At 58.6% G+C, this 16,022-nt stretch overlaps 1 protein-coding gene across 6 annotated transcripts in view; it reads right to left on the bottom strand.

Annotated features, from left to right (window-relative positions):
• The window catches only part of SHANK1 (SH3 and multiple ankyrin repeat domains 1), a 43,504-nt gene that overhangs the window by 15,203 nt on the left and 12,279 nt on the right, over window positions 1-16,022 (bottom strand). For 5 of the 6 annotated variants that reach the window (XR_016442324.1, XM_090047212.1, XM_090047214.1 and 2 more), the window contains exons 5-14: window positions 14,560-14,668; window positions 14,313-14,464; window positions 13,255-13,422; window positions 12,232-12,348; window positions 11,416-11,493; window positions 10,859-10,925; window positions 10,018-10,306; window positions 9,510-9,676; window positions 7,713-7,826; window positions 7,196-7,271 (exon numbers count right to left, since the gene is read on the bottom strand). Coding sequence is in view for 5 of the 6 variants with exons in the window: in XM_090047212.1 (XP_089903338.1) it covers window positions 7,196-7,271; window positions 7,713-7,826; window positions 9,510-9,676; window positions 10,018-10,306; window positions 10,859-10,925; window positions 11,416-11,493; window positions 12,232-12,348; window positions 13,255-13,422; window positions 14,313-14,464; window positions 14,560-14,668 (1,337 nt within the window). In the remaining variant the exon portion in view is untranslated. The remainder of the gene's footprint in view (window positions 1-7,195; window positions 7,272-7,712; window positions 7,827-9,509; window positions 9,677-10,017; window positions 10,307-10,858; window positions 10,926-11,415; window positions 11,494-12,231; window positions 12,349-13,254; window positions 13,423-14,312; window positions 14,465-14,559; window positions 14,669-16,022) is intronic. The other variant, XM_090047215.1, reaches the window with a different exon arrangement.

The following is a 16,022-nucleotide window of genomic DNA, read 5'->3' as shown; positions in this document are numbered from 1 at the left end:
ATAAGCGCACACACACGTGTCTGAAGGCACACATACACAAATGCAGCGCATGCACAATGCTGGGGGGGCTGGAGGCACAGGGACAGGCGCACACACACCTGGCTCCATGCACACAAACAGAAACACACAGTTGGAGGTACATGTGTATACACACACAAAACCAAACACAGGGCAAGAAGAAAACACCACACACACACATCCTTCCCCCCTTGGACACACACGTGCATGTCTGCACACAGTCCCAGGGCCCAATGTACACAAGCAGACATACACCCCCCGCCCTCCCAGGCACATATATACCGATGCGCGCACACACAGAGCCGGAAGCACACGTTGCACCCCGCCACCCCCACCCCAGGCCTGGATGCACCCCCCCCCAATGCACACGTGCACGTCCGCACCCCCCCCATGCACACACGCACATACACATGCACACGGGGCTGGATCCCCAGGCACTCATCCCCGCAGCACCGGATGCTACACGCACGCACACACACACACACGCACCCCCTCCGCGGCAGGCAGACACGCGCGCGCGCGCGCGCTGCGCTGCGGTGCGGGGCGGGCCGGGCCGGGCCGGGCCGTACCTGTAGATGTACCAGACGCTGCGGCGGCGGGGGCCCAGCGCGGGCCAGCTGGCCGAGAGCGGGGCGCTGCCGCCGCCTGCCTCGCACCGCGCCATCCCCGCGGCGCGATCCGCATCCTAGGGCCACGGTCGGGGCGGGCGCCAGCTTCCCTCCCTCCCTCCCCGCCGGCCCGGCCCGGCCCGGCCCGGCACCGGCGCGCGGAGCGGAGCGGAGCGGAGCAGGAGCGGAGCAAGGGGCGGGCGCGCCGGGCCGGCGGGACGCGCAGCCACCGCCGCCGTTAACCCCTTCGGCCCCGCGCCGACGAACCACAGAAGGAGGGAGGGAGGAAAGGAGGCGGCGGCTGGGAGCAGGGGGAGGGGAGCCCTAGAGAAACCCCCTCTCCTCCATGCAGCTGGAGACGGGAAGGGGCAGCTCAGCGGGGCGAGAACCACCCCCTACCCACAGGCAGCTGCATGTCAGCATTGCAGGGGCTTTATTAATAGCCACCCCCACCCCCATGTGCCTCATCCCAGAGCCAGCTGCATCCCAGCACCAGGTGTGGGGGCCATAGATAACCCCCTCCCCAAAAGGCACCCACCCCAGAGCCAGCTGCATCTCAGAGCCAGGTGAGGAGGCCCTGTAGAAACAACTCTCCAGTGCATCAATCAAATGCACCAACCCCCCAGAGCCAACTGCATCCCAGACCCCTATAGAAACACTTCCCACTGTGTGCCACCCCCAAGAGGCAGCTGCATCTCAGTGCCAGGTAATGGAGACCCTGCATAAACATCCCCCCCAGTGAACCCACCAAAGAAACCCACCCTAGAACCAGCTGCATCCCAGCACCAGGTAAGGGGGCCCTGGATAACCAGCCCCGCAAAGGCACCCATCCCAGAGCCAGCTACATATCAGTGCCAGGCAAGGGGACCCTGTAGAAACACCTCTCCATTACATCCATCAAATGCACTGACCCCCAAACCACCTGCATCCCAGGCCCCTGTAGAAACACTCCCCCCAGTGCACCTCCCCCAAGAAGCAGCTGCATCTCAGTGCCAAGTTATGGGGGCCCTACATAACCCCTCCCACTGCGCCCACCACAGGCACCCACCCTAAAACCAGCTGTACCTCAGAGCCAGGTGATGGAGGCCCTGTAGAAACACCTCTTCCCAGAGCCAGCTCATCTCAGCATTCAAGGGGACCCTGTATTACTACCCCCACGTGTGCTTCATCTCAAAACAGCTGCATCCCAGCACCAAGAGAAGGATCCCTGTTTAAACCCTCCCTGTCCCCCCACCACCACCACCACTCGCACCACGAGTGCCCACCAAATGCAGCTGGCTCTGGGGTAGATGCATCTCAGCATCAAGTGAGAGGCCCCTGTATAAACACCTCCCCTCCATAGTGCACCCACCAAAGGCACGCAACCCAGAGCCAACTGCATCTCAGTGCCAGGCAACAGAGCCCTGTTTAAGTACCTGCACACAGTGCACCCACCCCAGAGCCAGCGACATCTCATGGGGTGAGGGGCCCCTCTGCCCTGCCAACACCCACCCAGAGCCAGCCACAGCTCAGTGCCAAGTGAGGGAACCCTATATAAATGCCTCCCTCCAAAGCACCTCAGCTCAGAGCCAGCTACATGCCAGCATTGGAGGACGCCCTGTATCACCAGCCCTCCCCCCTGCAACCCAACAGTATCATAGTGCTTAGGGTTGGAAGGGACCTAAACAGATTATCAGGTCCAACCCCCTGCCCTGGGCAGGAACAAGTGGGGGTCATAACAGCCCAGCCAAATACCTGTCCAGCCTCCTCCTGAAGACCCCCAAGGTAGGAGAGAGTACCACCTCCCCTGGGAGTCCATTCCAGAGCCTGGCAGCCCTAACTATCAAGTAATGTTTCCTGATGTCCAGCTTGAACCTTCTCTCTGCCAATTTGTGGCCATTATTCCTAGTAACCCCGGGTGGTGCCTGGGGGAACAGAGCCTCCCCCAATTCCTGCTGGTCCCCCCTGGTGAGTTTGTAAATGGCCACCAGATCCCCTCTCAGCCCTCTCTTGTGGAAGTTGAATAGACTCAGGCCCTTCAGCCTCTCTCCTTAGGGCCTGACCCACTGCCCCTTGACCATGTGAGTGGCCCTCCTCTGGTCCCTCTCAATGCTAGCCACATCCCTCTTGAAGTGTGGCACCCAGAAAAGGACGTAGTACTCCAACTGTGGCCTGACCAATGCCACACAGAGGGGAAGAATCACCTCCCTGGACCTGCCTGTGATGCATCTGTGGATGCACGACAAGGTGCAGTTAGCCTTACTGATCACTTCCTCGCACTGGTGGCTCATGTTCATCCTGGAGTCAACAATGATTCCAAGGTCCCTTTCTGCCACTGTGTTGAAAAGAAGGGTGTTCCCCAGCCTATAGGTGTGTTGCTGGTTCCTTCTCCCTAGATGCAGCACCCTGCACTTGTCTGTGTTGAATTCCATCCTATTCTCATCCACCCACCTCTGTGGCCTGTCTAGATCTAGCTGGATTCTGTCCCTCCCCTCCAGCATGCCCACCTCACCCAATACCCCAGAGCTATCACATCTCAATGCCAAGTGAGTGGTCCCTATACAAATGCCTCACCTCAGAACCAGCTGCATCCCAGCACCAGGTGAAGGGCCCTGTATCACCAGCTCCCCCGACCCCAACACCCCAGAGCCAGCTTCATCTCAGTACCAAGCAAGGGGGTCCCTGAATGAACACCTCTCCCCAGCACACCTCATCCCAGAGCCAACTGCATCCCAGCACCAGGTGAAAGGCATCTGTATAACAAACCACCCCCTACAAAGCACCTCAGGCCTAGCTAGCCACATCTCAGCACTGGGAGTATAAAGGCTCCCCAACATACCCAGAAACAGCTGCATCTCAGTGCCAAGTGCGACAGAGTCCTTATATAAAAGCCACCACCAATGCACCCATCTCAGAACCAGCTGTATCCAAGCACCAAGTAAGGAGGCCCTGTATAACCAGCCCACACCTCACAATGCACCCCAGAAACAGCTGCATCTCAGTGCTAGATGTGAAGTTTCTGTATAAACTTCCCTTTCCCTGTGCACCCACCCCAAAGTCAACTGCATTACAGACTGGTTGAGGGCCCCGTGTAACAAGCACCCCTCCCATGCAGCCCAGAGCTCCATCTCAATTCCAGACAAGGGGTCCCTGTATAAACACCCCTCCCAGTGCACCCACCTGAGACCCAATCACATCTCAGCACTAGGTGAGGGGTCCCCACCCCACCAGCCCCAAAAAAGGCTTCACCGCAGAGCCTGCAGGGGGCAAGTACTTGTATAAACAGCCCCTCCAACATGTTCCAGAAGCAGCTGCATCGTGGTACCAGGTGAGGGAATCCTTTATAAACATCCCCCACAGATCAGCACACCCCAGAGGCAGCTGCATTTCCATACTTAGCAATAGGGGCAGGGATCTATGGGGTTCTCCCCCATGGAGCTGATCCAGTTTGTGCCACTGGTCCCCTAGCTGGGCACTCGTAGGCACCTGAGGTACAGTAGAACTCCCTACGGCCCCTGCATGCCTCCCCTGAGCCACCATCAAGCGCAAAACTTCCATTGGCAACATCAGACTGCACACTCACTGATAGATACCTAGCCACACACAGCATCACCCCCATATCTGGCCACCCTCACAGTATCACACCCCTGCAAGCACAGCATCAGACTGACAGACATAGTGTCACACTCACCACCACACACACTTAAGGGACATGTGGTCACACACTCAGTATTCCACATACACACACATACTCAGAGTCACTTCTATAGTATCATACTGGGACATGAGTGTTATCACTCACTTTGTCACATGACCCGATCGCACATGCTGTCACATTGACAGTGTCACACCTGGATATGTACAGACTCTCTCTCACACAGACACAGACACACTGTTATACATGGAGATGCATGTGGTTGCATTCAGACACAATCATGCCTGAACATGTGTATAGTGTCTCACACAGCATTACAGAGATATGTGCAGCCTTATCCAGACATACTATCATACCTGGACATGCACATTGTGTCTGTCTGTCTCTCGCTGTCTCTCACACACACACACACACAAAGACACAGAGGCTGACAGTGCCATAACTAGGACATGCATGTGCTGATATGATAACAGCTAAGGTGACAGTGTCAACCAGGGAGATGTATGTGGGGACACATTTACAAGTACTGTAACAGTGTCACGCCTGGACATACATGCTGTGCCCCTCACAAGCACAGACACACAGCACACTCAGACAGACACACTTACGCACCAAGTCACATTTGCTCCAACTTGCTCACACTCACTCTCACATACAGTTGCATGCTTGGCGGCAGGAGCCTCAGTCTTACACACACTCCCAAGTCTTACATGCACTCCCAAGTACTTGCTGCCTTCTGTGTATTGACTGGGTCTATTTTACTCCCTTTTTAATTCTCCCATTCCCTGCAAAGCTAAACACATGGAACCCGCCACTCCCAACTCCTTCCCACAGGACCTCCCAACAGAGGGATGCCCCCCTCCTGCACACAGAGCCCCTACCCCAATAGAAGGACCTCCTTCCCCTATTCACAAAGCCCCCTGACACTGAGACCCTCCCCCTGCCCACAGAGCCCCTAACACTGAGGGAGACTCCCCCACCCAACTCCCCTCTTCTGGCAAACTGGGTCAACAAGGGCAAGGGATGGAAACTGGGTCTTTCAAGGGAGAGGAGCACCCCATCCCCACCCAGGTGCCTGCGGGAACATGCCCTCAGTACCTCCCCCATGCACTCCCTGCCACCCATCACCCATGACTCAAAAACCATGGACCCAGACCGCGCAAGTGCATGCCTGATCCCACTCTCACCCATCTTTCAATCCCTGCCAGTCCCACCCCCCAACCCCCACCCTGTTCCCCTCTCCCCATCCCCCACTATCCACAGCCTCCCAGTTCCCACTCTCCCAGTCCCTCATAGTCCCACACAACTCCACTCCTCCATTCCCCCCCAGCTCCACTCCCCCAACCCCCAAGTTCCATCCACCCACCCCCACAGCCCCACTCACCCAGCCTCCTCTGGGCCCATCTCGCCGCCTGCCCGACTCATAGGGCTGCTGGCCTGGCCACAGGTTGGTACCCAGCTGCCCCCTGGTCCCAAGCCTCCATCACAGCTCAGTGCCCTGAGGCACGACCCCCACTGCAGCGCTGGGTAGGGAGGCCTCTGAGGCCACAGTCCCACCCCGAGTGAGGGGTTTGGCCTGCTCCATGGATCGTGGCAAAAAACCCTTTGCACCAGTCTCACCAGCACAAACTGGGTCACCAGCCCCGTGGTGCATGAAGCATCGCACGTGCGCGTGCAAGGGGAGGGAGGGAGGTGTCTAGGGGAGGAGATCCACCCAGGCCCCCAGCAGCCAGAGAGGGAGGGTGCCTGGGAGGCCCTTGACCCCCACCAGAGAGGCCTGGGGATGCCCTCTCCTCCTCCAGCCCTGGCCCCTGTGCTGCACACCAGCTGCGCTCAAGGACGTGTGCCAGCAGCCCGGGATGCAGCACCACACTCAGAGCCAGTGCCTGCTCCAGAAACACTGGGCCAGGATGTACTGGGTCCATGGGGGGTGGGGGGTGGAGAGCGGCACATATCCTACCAAACACACAGCCCGGCAGTGGGGGAGGTAGCTGGGATCACAGGGGTCGCAGGTCTGGAGAAGGGGCAGTGGCAGGGCTATGGGGAACTTGGGGCTGGGCTGAGAAAGAGCTATAGTTTGGGAGTGAGGGGCAATGGCAGGACTGGGGGTGGGAGGGATAGCATTCCCTGCTTTCTCCTCCCTCCAGACACCTGAGCTTAGGGCAGGCAGGGGCTCTCTGTCATGCCCAATCTGTGCCGGCAGATGGCACACAGCCTCTGGGCACTGCCAGGGAGAGGATGGGATGTCCTCGATGCCCTCTATGCAGGGGACACAGTGGGACAGCCCCCCCCCAACTCAATCTCTGGGAGGTGGGGCACAACACACAACTTGCCTGTGGGATCAGTGAGATTAGTGAAAGAGCCCAGGAGTCCTGTGCCCCCCATGAACCCCCTGTCCGACAGGGCCTCACTAACTGGCATGCACCTGGACACCTGGGTTCTGTATGCAACACAATGGGAGGGAGTTGGTGGGGGAGGGAAGGAGGTTGCTGCTCTGGGGGAGCAGGAGGGGATGGGTCATAGTGTATGGGCCCCCCAGTTCCGGCTTCAAGCCCAGGGCCCCTTGGGTTTACAGGGGTGCGGGGGTGCAGGGCAGGGCTCAGGGCTGCCTCATGGTGCTAATGCATCTAGCTGTGCTGTCAGAACCCAGTCCTCCCTCCCTATCACTATGTCCTACCCATATCAAGCCCCACTGCCAACCCCGCCTTCTCCCCTAAACCAGAGACCCCCCCACAGGGTTGATCCCCCCATCACCTGCCCCCAGCACAACTCCTGCCCCTCAGTCAAACACCCCCAGCACTGACACTCCTCCCACTCACAGAGACCCCAGAATGAGGGACCCTCCCCATCTCTGACAGCACCTCCCCATCCTGTATCCCCACAGCCCTGGCCCTACAGGGGTTGTAAGGGTGAGGTGGAGAGAAACCACTCTCACCTGGGGGCATCAAAGCTGTCATAGGATCCCACGGTGTAGTGCCTGAAGAGACGCTTCGCCTTGTCGCTGCGGCTCTCTGTGGGGGAACAAGGGGCATCAGCAAAGAGGGAAAGGAGCAGACACTCCCTTTGCCCCCCATGGCACTGCTTGTCCCCGTCTACCCTGGCCTTGGGGGCTGGGAGTCCCCCTGTGACCCTCTGCCCTGCCTCTGGGTCAGACCCAGTGCCAGCACTGACCTGGCACAGGCAGGTTGTGGAGGACTCACCCTGCGGTCTCTATGAGGGGGACTGCAGGGGCCAGGGTGGAGAATGGGACTGAGGCAGCACAGGATGGGGTGACTCAGGGAGGGACAGAGGTGAGGGGCCTGGGAGGGCATAGGAGAAACTGGCAGGGCTGTGGATTAGAGGCAGTGGGGGAGGGTCAGAGGCAACCTGTGGGGGAAGCAGCAGTAGGGAGAGGGCAGGGTACAGGGAACTGAGGGCCTGTTGCCTAAGCAGGGGCAGCGGGAGCCCAGTACCTGACTTGCCCTCCTGGGACTTGTTGGGCACCTCCTCCACGCAGTCCGAGGGGAACCAGCCGATGCGGCCCTTCACTTGCCCCTCCCAGAACCCGCCTTCGCCCACGCTCAGCACTGCAGGAGAGAGTACCATCAGGCCGGGGGGCATACCGCCGGTACCCACCCCCCATCCAGACACACAGCCCATACCACTCCCCAAAACACAGACACAGCCTGAATACCCCCCCAACACACACACACACAGCGTCACATAGCCCATACCTGCCCCACCCCACATACACACACAGCCTGAACCCCCATATCCAGACACATAGCCCATACCACCTCCCCACACACACAATCTGTACCACACCCCCAATGCACACAGCCTGAACTACCACACACACAGACATACAGCCCATATCTCCCACATACAGCCTGAGTCCCCATACCCCCATATCACACAGAGCTTGTACCCTCCGCCATACACACATAGTCTGAAGCCCCTCAACACAGACACACAGCCCATATCACCCCAACACACACAAAGCCTGAACCCCCAACACATATACCTACACACACAGCCCATAGCCCCCTGCCACAGACACACAGCCTGAACCACACCACACACAGCCCACACCCCATCACATATACACAGCCCATACCTCCTGCCAGCCACATAGCCTGAGCCACCACACACACACACAACAGCCTGAACCCCTATGCACAGTCCAAACCTGCATACACCCCACACCTTCCACTTATTCAGACATGTAGTTTGAACCCCCATACCCACCCAGATATTCTGAACCCCCAAATACATCCAGACTCAGTCTGAACCCCACCTTACACACCAAGACACAGAGTCCATACCTGCCCCACAAACACGCAGCCCGTGCACACACACACACACAACCAAAGAGACAACCTACAACCCCACACATGCCCTGCTCCCCCAAAACATCCATACCCTGTACCCCCTACTTACCTTACACCCACACAACCTGCATACCTAGACACATCCTACACACTCTGCTCCTCCAGACACACCCACCTAATCCCACACGGTTTGCACCCCCAAATATTTTGCACTCCTGGACACCTCCAAAACACCTCACCCACCCACCTCACCTTCTACTCTGAATCTGACATACCCACCCAACCCTAGACCCCAATTCACACTCCACCTCCACTCCATGCCCCTAGAGCCACCAACACCCCTTCCCACAACCCAGCAGCCCCTACAGGTCACACCAGAAGGAAGAGCATGGTCAGATCAAGGTGACCCTGGGACCACTCCAACCTGGCATGTTAGTGTGCACATCCCCTAGAGACCCCTCCATTAGCATGCATGCGCACACGCACACATACCACCCCACTCCACTGAGGGCTGTAACACCTCCCTTGCAGCATCTCTGCCTTAGTCCCATGCAATAGCCCATTAAAAGTCTCTCCCACAGCCCACGCCCCCACCCCTCCCGCAGCTTGTGTACATGCAAACACACACAAGCACACACACATATGCATGCCTAGGTACCACAATGCACTCAAACCTGTAACAGCAGTGTATACATACATGCTACAGTGCCCCCTCACATGCACACAGAGAACTGTATACACACATCTTAATCACATCAGCACACACAGGTGTATACCACTGTCCCATGCAGGGTCAGGCAGACAACTCAGGAGGCCCAGACTGTCCCACCCACCCACCTACTGCCCTCACAGAGGAGGGGATGGAACCCAGGAGTCCTAGCACTCAAAAATACTAGCCTGCCACCCTCCCATCAGAAGCCGGATGTCTGGGTGGCCTACCCTTGATCTTCTCGCCCTTGCTGAGAGAGAGTTCGCCCTCAGCCTGCGCCTGGTAGGGCTTCACGGCCATGAAGGTGCGCCCAGGCACAGCCGAGTACAGCTTCCGTTTCACCCCCCGGCTGTTCAGCGTCCCCCCTGGCCCCGTGTCCTTGGAAAAGCCGCTGGAGCTGCAGGCAGACAGGGAGATGCCAGAGAACCCAGGCATCCTGACTGCCAGGCCTCCACTCATAACCCACCAACTCCCACTCCTCTCCCAGAGCAGGACAGAACCCAGGTGTCCTAGTTCCCAGCCTCCCCTGCTCTAACCCAATAGACTCCATTCTCTCATCCTAGAGCCAGGTAGAACCCAAGCATTCTGGTTCCCAGTGTACCCTGCTCTAATCTACTAGACCCCACTCCCCTCCCAAAACTGGGATAGAACCCCGGTGCCCTCATTCCCAGTTCCCACTCTGTCTCCAAGACCCATTCTGCCACCCAGTGCCAGGCAGAAAACCCAGGGTCCAGATACCTGGGGCGCCCCCGTTGCTGTCTCTTGGCATCCTCAGGGTGCCGCCCACGGGACGGGGAGCGGGTGCGGGCACCGCGGGGGGAGCTGGCACTGCGCAGGGTCCCGGTGATCTTAGGGGTCTGCACTGCTACAGTGGGGGGAGCAGGTGAGCTCCCAGGCCCATACAGCATCCAGTCGGGCACGTTCATGCTGGTATCACTGTTGGCCCGGAGCAGGATATGGGGCACTGCCAGGCTGCGGCCCCCATCCCGGCGCCGGCTGGCATACTGCGGGGTCTCCTGGAACGGGACTGCAGGGCATGGCGTCAGCAGGGGGCACAGGGTGGGTGGGGAGGGGCTGCAGGGCACAGCATCAGCAAGGGTTGGAAGGTGAGGGGAAGGGAGGCACAGGGGTCATGGAAGGAAGGCGGGAACTGGGGACACTGGGGGTGGGCAGGGGGGGCAACAGGCAACACAAGGTTGTTGGGGGAGGCAGTGGTTGGGGGGACACCAAGGCAGGGCCACTAGGGATCCTAAATCCAGGGATCACAGGGGATGCTCCCAAAGGAACTGGTCTCTAACCCCCATCCCACAGCAGTGGCTGGGCATCTGGGCATAGCCAAAGGGGTGGGGTTCCCCATCCAGTCCAGGAGGCATGGCCTATTATCAGGCTGATGGAGGTGTGACTGGGGGGGGGGGAAAAGACGACAGTCCCAAGGAGGTCTCTGTGGGTGTGGTCAGGGGCAGGGTACCCCTGTGTGTTTGGGCTATTAAAAGGCATAGCTAGGTAGTCCCCCACAAGCTGGGCACCCCCATCCTGCACATGAGGCCCCTGGTCCCACAGGTGCTGGACCCCGACTCACCCACATCTGAATCTCGATGGCTCTTGATCAGCTCCCCCAGCTCAAAGTTCCCAGCAATTACAGCCACCTAGGTAGGGAAGGGGGCAGGAAGTGTCAGAGGCAGGAGGATCCCCAAAGCTCCTTGATCCCCCACATACCCACCCCCAACCTTCACAATGCCCTAAGGCCCCCAGACCTCTCTTACATCCAGGGTACTCCTATCCAGCAGCCACCACCCCCACAACTTCTGAATATCCTGGCACCCCCACAGACATCTCCTGTGCCCCCACATTTCCCCAGACTTCCACCACACCCGCACAAACACTCCTTATGACCCAACCCCCCCAGGTACCCCCTGCACCTTCCCAGACACCTGTACCTCGATCCCACCCCAGGGACCACTCACACCCCTGCAGACACCCTGTGTCCCCAAACTTCCATCACCTCCCATCACACTCCCAGACACCCTGTGCCCCCATCTCATCAAAGATGTTCCCCTGCACCTCCAGACAGCCACTCTGCTCCCCAACCCCTCAGCCCAGAGACTCCCCCAGCAATGTCATGTCATTCCCCCCCACCTGAAAGGGTGTCTGGCCACTGTTGTTCTTGATTTCCTTGTTGGCCCCACGGTACAGGAGGATGCGGGCACAGCTCTCCTTCGGGGCAGAGCACCATAGCATGAGACCCCAGGATCTCCATCTCCATTACCCAGGCCCCATGTTAGAGACCCTGACAATCCCAGGAAGTGGCATCCCCCTCTAAGTACCTCCCCCACACACTTTAGGAGGCTCAGGGCATCCTGATCCCCTCCCCATGGCAAGGAGTTCAAAGGGGCCCCTGGGTCTCTGGACAGTCATAAGGGGCAAGTCAGGGGAAGTACTCTGTGCTGGACGGGTGTGCACTGGGTGGGGGACACTTCCTTGTGCAGTGAGGGAAGATATGTAAGTGTGTGTTCCTCAAGATATTGTTGAGGGTGGGAGGGTGTCAGTGGGGGCTGAATGAGAGTCTGGGGCAAGGAGGCACCAACCCTTCTGCAGAAGGTAGAGATGTATAGAGCATTCTGGGACTCAGGAGGGCAGTAATGAGATCTGGGGGGCTTTGAAAGGATGATCCACCTCACTTCAGACAGGGCACAGGTGTGCCCCACTGGGCTGTGTTTCCCACTGTGTTCTGGCCTGGAGGGACCATGGGGCAGGTTGAAGGAGGAGCAGATGGGACATAGGAGGTCCCCCACTTGTTGAATAGGGCACAAACACACAACCACATGTTCCAAGGTGCTCCAGGTTGGAAGGAGTGGGTCAGGGCTACAGAGTAGGCTCTGGAAAGCATGTTGGGTGGGGGTGGTCCAGGAGCTGTGTAGGGATTCAGGGGGAAGGGTAGAGGGGTTCACCCACCTTGTTGTACAGGGCACAGATATGCAGGGCCGTGTTCCCTGATGCATTCTGGGCAGCTGGCTCAGCCCCATAGAACAGGAGGTGCTCCAGGTGCTGGGAGTGCCCATGCTGGCAAGCCTGGGGGGGCCACAGCAGCACATCAGCACAGGCCAGGAGGATGGGGGCAGTGCATGGGTAGACCCCCCCACCATCACCCTTCCCCATCCCAGCCGCAGCTGGTGGGATGGGGGCAGCCACAGCGCAGGCTGCTGGTGCAGGGGATCCAAACCCACAGTTAGAATCATAGAGCAGTCGGGCTGGAAGGGACCTGCAGAGGTCACATCTAGTCCAACCCCCTGCCTGAGGCAGGATCAGCCCTAGCCAAACCATCCTGTACATTCCACTGTCTAAACTCTTCGTAAAGCTAGACTCAACCCTGACACAACACAAGTCACAACACCCAAACCTGCCACAGGTAAAGCAGGGGGACCACGGCAGCCAACGTCCTGCTGCTGGAAAAGGTTGTCAATATATACTCAAGAGATCCCAGATAGAAGCCACACAGCTCTGCTACAGAGGAAGGCAACCCCGCCCCCCACCTCCCCCCACCCCAGTCCGCACCAATCTGACCATGGGATAAAATTCCTTCCTGATCCCAACTATGGTGATCAGTCTGACCCTGAGCAGAGGGGCAAGACCCTCTAGCCAGGAACCTCAGCTTTAAGTCCCAGCAGGAGCATTGGCACAGCCCAGTCACAATCACAATTCATAGAGAGACATGGGGACCTCCCCACCCCCCCAGAGTGGGGGGCAGGAAGGAGGGGATCAGGATGGGAAAAAGGACACCCCCTGTAGGGGGGGGTCTCCATCAAGGGGTCTCAGTGGGGAATACCAGTGAGAAGGGAGCAGGATGTGGGGGTCTGCTCCCTGGGTGGCGGAAGTGATCAGGGGGCGTGGCCAGGGCAAGTGGGGGCATGCTCTACAGAAGGAGCTTCTGTCTGGGAGAAGATGGGGGCGCATTCTGGCTGGGGGAGGTGGTCTAACCTGATGAATCTCCTGCCACCCGTTCTCGTCCACGGTGCCGATGTGCGCCCGGTTGTAAAGGAGGAGCTCACAGCACCGTGGGTCGCCCCCCACCATGGCCGTGTGGTACAGGGGGGTCAGGCCACGGCGGTCCTTGTAATTGGGGGAGCCCCCGAGGTCCAGCAGTGCCTGGGTGGGGGGGCAAAGAGCAAAGGGGTAGGGAGGGAACAGGGAGGTGGAGTCCATCCAGGGGCACGGTAAGCACTGCACGCACTGTGCTGCCTCACACCACACGCTGCGGTTGCCCATGCTACAGGCACTGCGCCAATGCATGCTGCATGTACACTGCACCGACGTGCTGCGTGCCCTGCGCAATCACGGCAGCAGCACACACTGCACAAATGCCACGTTTGCTGTACGTGCACTGTGTCAGGCCCTGGAGCTGCAGGACCTGAACTGATGAATGCTTTACTGGAATGTTTCACACCCACTGGGCGTGACCATGACAATGGCAAACTGCATGTGCGCAGTGCACACACCATGCTTCAAAATGCCCAGAGCACGGGCTGCACACACCCGGCCAACCGGCACACACACTGCACCCACATACACTCCACACTGCATATGCACCGCACCCACATGCGCTGCATGCACACTGCAACACACACACACGCACTGTACCCTGCACATGCACTGCACACACACATGCAGTCCAGCTTGCACACACATGTGCTTCACTGCACACCTACATGCTCCACCTTGCACTCACACTGCACACACATATACTACACCCTGTGCACGCACTGCACCCACACATGCTCCACCCTGCATATGCAGTGAACCCATACGCACACACTTCACCCTGCATACACGCACGTACACACTGCACAGATGCTGCACCCTGAATACACACTGCACCAACACACTCTTCATCCTACACACACAATGCACATACATCCTGCATACAACACTACGCTTCCCCCACCCCACACTAGCTAATCAGCTGGGCACACTCCTGACACACTGCACCCGCCCAAGTCCATCAGCGCACCCCATGCAGCAACCCAGGGGGTCTGTACCATGAGGGCTGCATAGCGCCGGGTGCACACAGCTCTGTGCAGTGCAGTAGCACCATCCCGTGCCCGGAAGTCGATGTGGGCTCCCCCGAGGCACAGGAGCCGGATGATCTCGACCGTGCCATCCAGCTGTGAGGCCAAGGTCAGCGGGGTCTCTGCAGGCAGGAGCATGGCACACCATCACCGCTGGGCAGCTGGGCCAGGACAGCCCTGCCACCCCTGGCAGGCCCCTCCCCCTCCCTACACTCACCCCCACTGTCTGAGTCGTGGTAGTTGGGATCCAGGCCCTTGTCCAACAGTCGCGCCACCTTCTCTGCTGAGCCGTGCTGCACATACTCCAGGAACTTCTTCAGGCCAGTCTGCAGCACGACGGGGTAGGTGTGAGCAGGGAAACACGGGGGTGGAGAGAGAAGAGATGGGGAAGACAGCACAGGGACTGCAGACAGCAGTGTGGTGGGGAGAGGTTGTCTGGGACAGTGTGCAACACTGGGGGGAAGAAGTGGGGGGCTGGTGTGAGACTACAGCAGGGAGGAGTGGGGGACTGGTGCGTGACTGTAGGAGGGGAATGGGATTGGTGTGTGACTAGTGGGGAGGAGTGGGAGTGTGTGCAAATGTAGGTGGGAAGTGGGGGGTGCAGCTGTAGGGAAAGGAGTGGGGGAACTGGTAAGTGATTGTAGGGAGGAGGCATGGGGGCTGCTGTGCAACTGTAGGGGTGAAGGAGCAGGGGACTGGCATGCAAGTGTAAGGATGAACGAGTGGGTGGTTAGCATGTGACTGTGAGCAGACTGAGTTGGTGTGCAACCGTAGGGAGGAGCAGTAGGGGGTTGGTGTGTGAATATAGGGGAGAGAAATAGGAAGCTGCTGTGTGACTGCAGGAGGGGAACAGGAGGATGGATGTGTAACTGTATTGGGGAGGAATCAGGGAGATGCGGCTGTAGGGGGTAGACTGGGAGGCTGGCAGTCCGGGGGAAGAGTGGGGGTTGCTGTGCAACTGTAGGGGTGAAGGAGTTGGGGGTAGTGTGCAAATGTAGGGGGAAGGAGTTAGGGGGTTGATGTGCAATGGTGATGGGGAGGAGCAGGTAGGCTGATGTGTGATAGCAGCAGGGAGGACTAGAAGGCTGATGTCCAACTGTAGAGGTGAAGGAGCAGGGGGTGAGCATGCTGACTGCCAGTGGAAGGAGTCACGGGCTAGTGTGTGACTATAGGCAGGACTGGAGGGGTCAATGTACAATCATAGGGGGATGGGATGGAAGGCTGGCATACAACTGAAGGATCTGGGGGTTGTTGTATCATTGCAGGAGTTTAGAAGTGGGAGTTGCCATGTGACTGTATGGGATATGACATCACTGACTGTACAAGCTGGAGCTGAGGGGGCTCACTGTATAACTGTAAGGGGAAAGCAGCTGGAGGACTGCTGTGCGACTACAGAGTTGAATGGGTTGCTCTGCAACTATAGCAGATGAAACAATGGAGACTGCTCTGCACAGGTAGAGGTGAAGGAAGGGGAGCCCACTGTGTGACTGTAAAGACTAAGGAGTATATTGGGGGGCCACTATGCAGCTGTTACAAGTGAAAGAGTTGGAGGTTGATGTGTGACTGTAGGGGTGGAAGCGTGTGGTGGGGGGAAACTGCAGCTGTAGGTAAGGTCCAATCATGCAGAGAGAGGGCCCTGAAGGGGAAGACAGAAGGGAACTCCATGCCTGGGCAGGTGTG

This window comes from Crocodylus siamensis, chromosome 5 (assembly GCF_052110815.1).
Source record: "Crocodylus siamensis isolate JL-2025a chromosome 5, ASM5211081v1, whole genome shotgun sequence".
Classification (NCBI taxonomy): Eukaryota; Metazoa; Chordata; order Crocodylia; family Crocodylidae; genus Crocodylus; species Crocodylus siamensis.
This window is presented reverse-complemented; position numbering and strand designations above follow the sequence as displayed.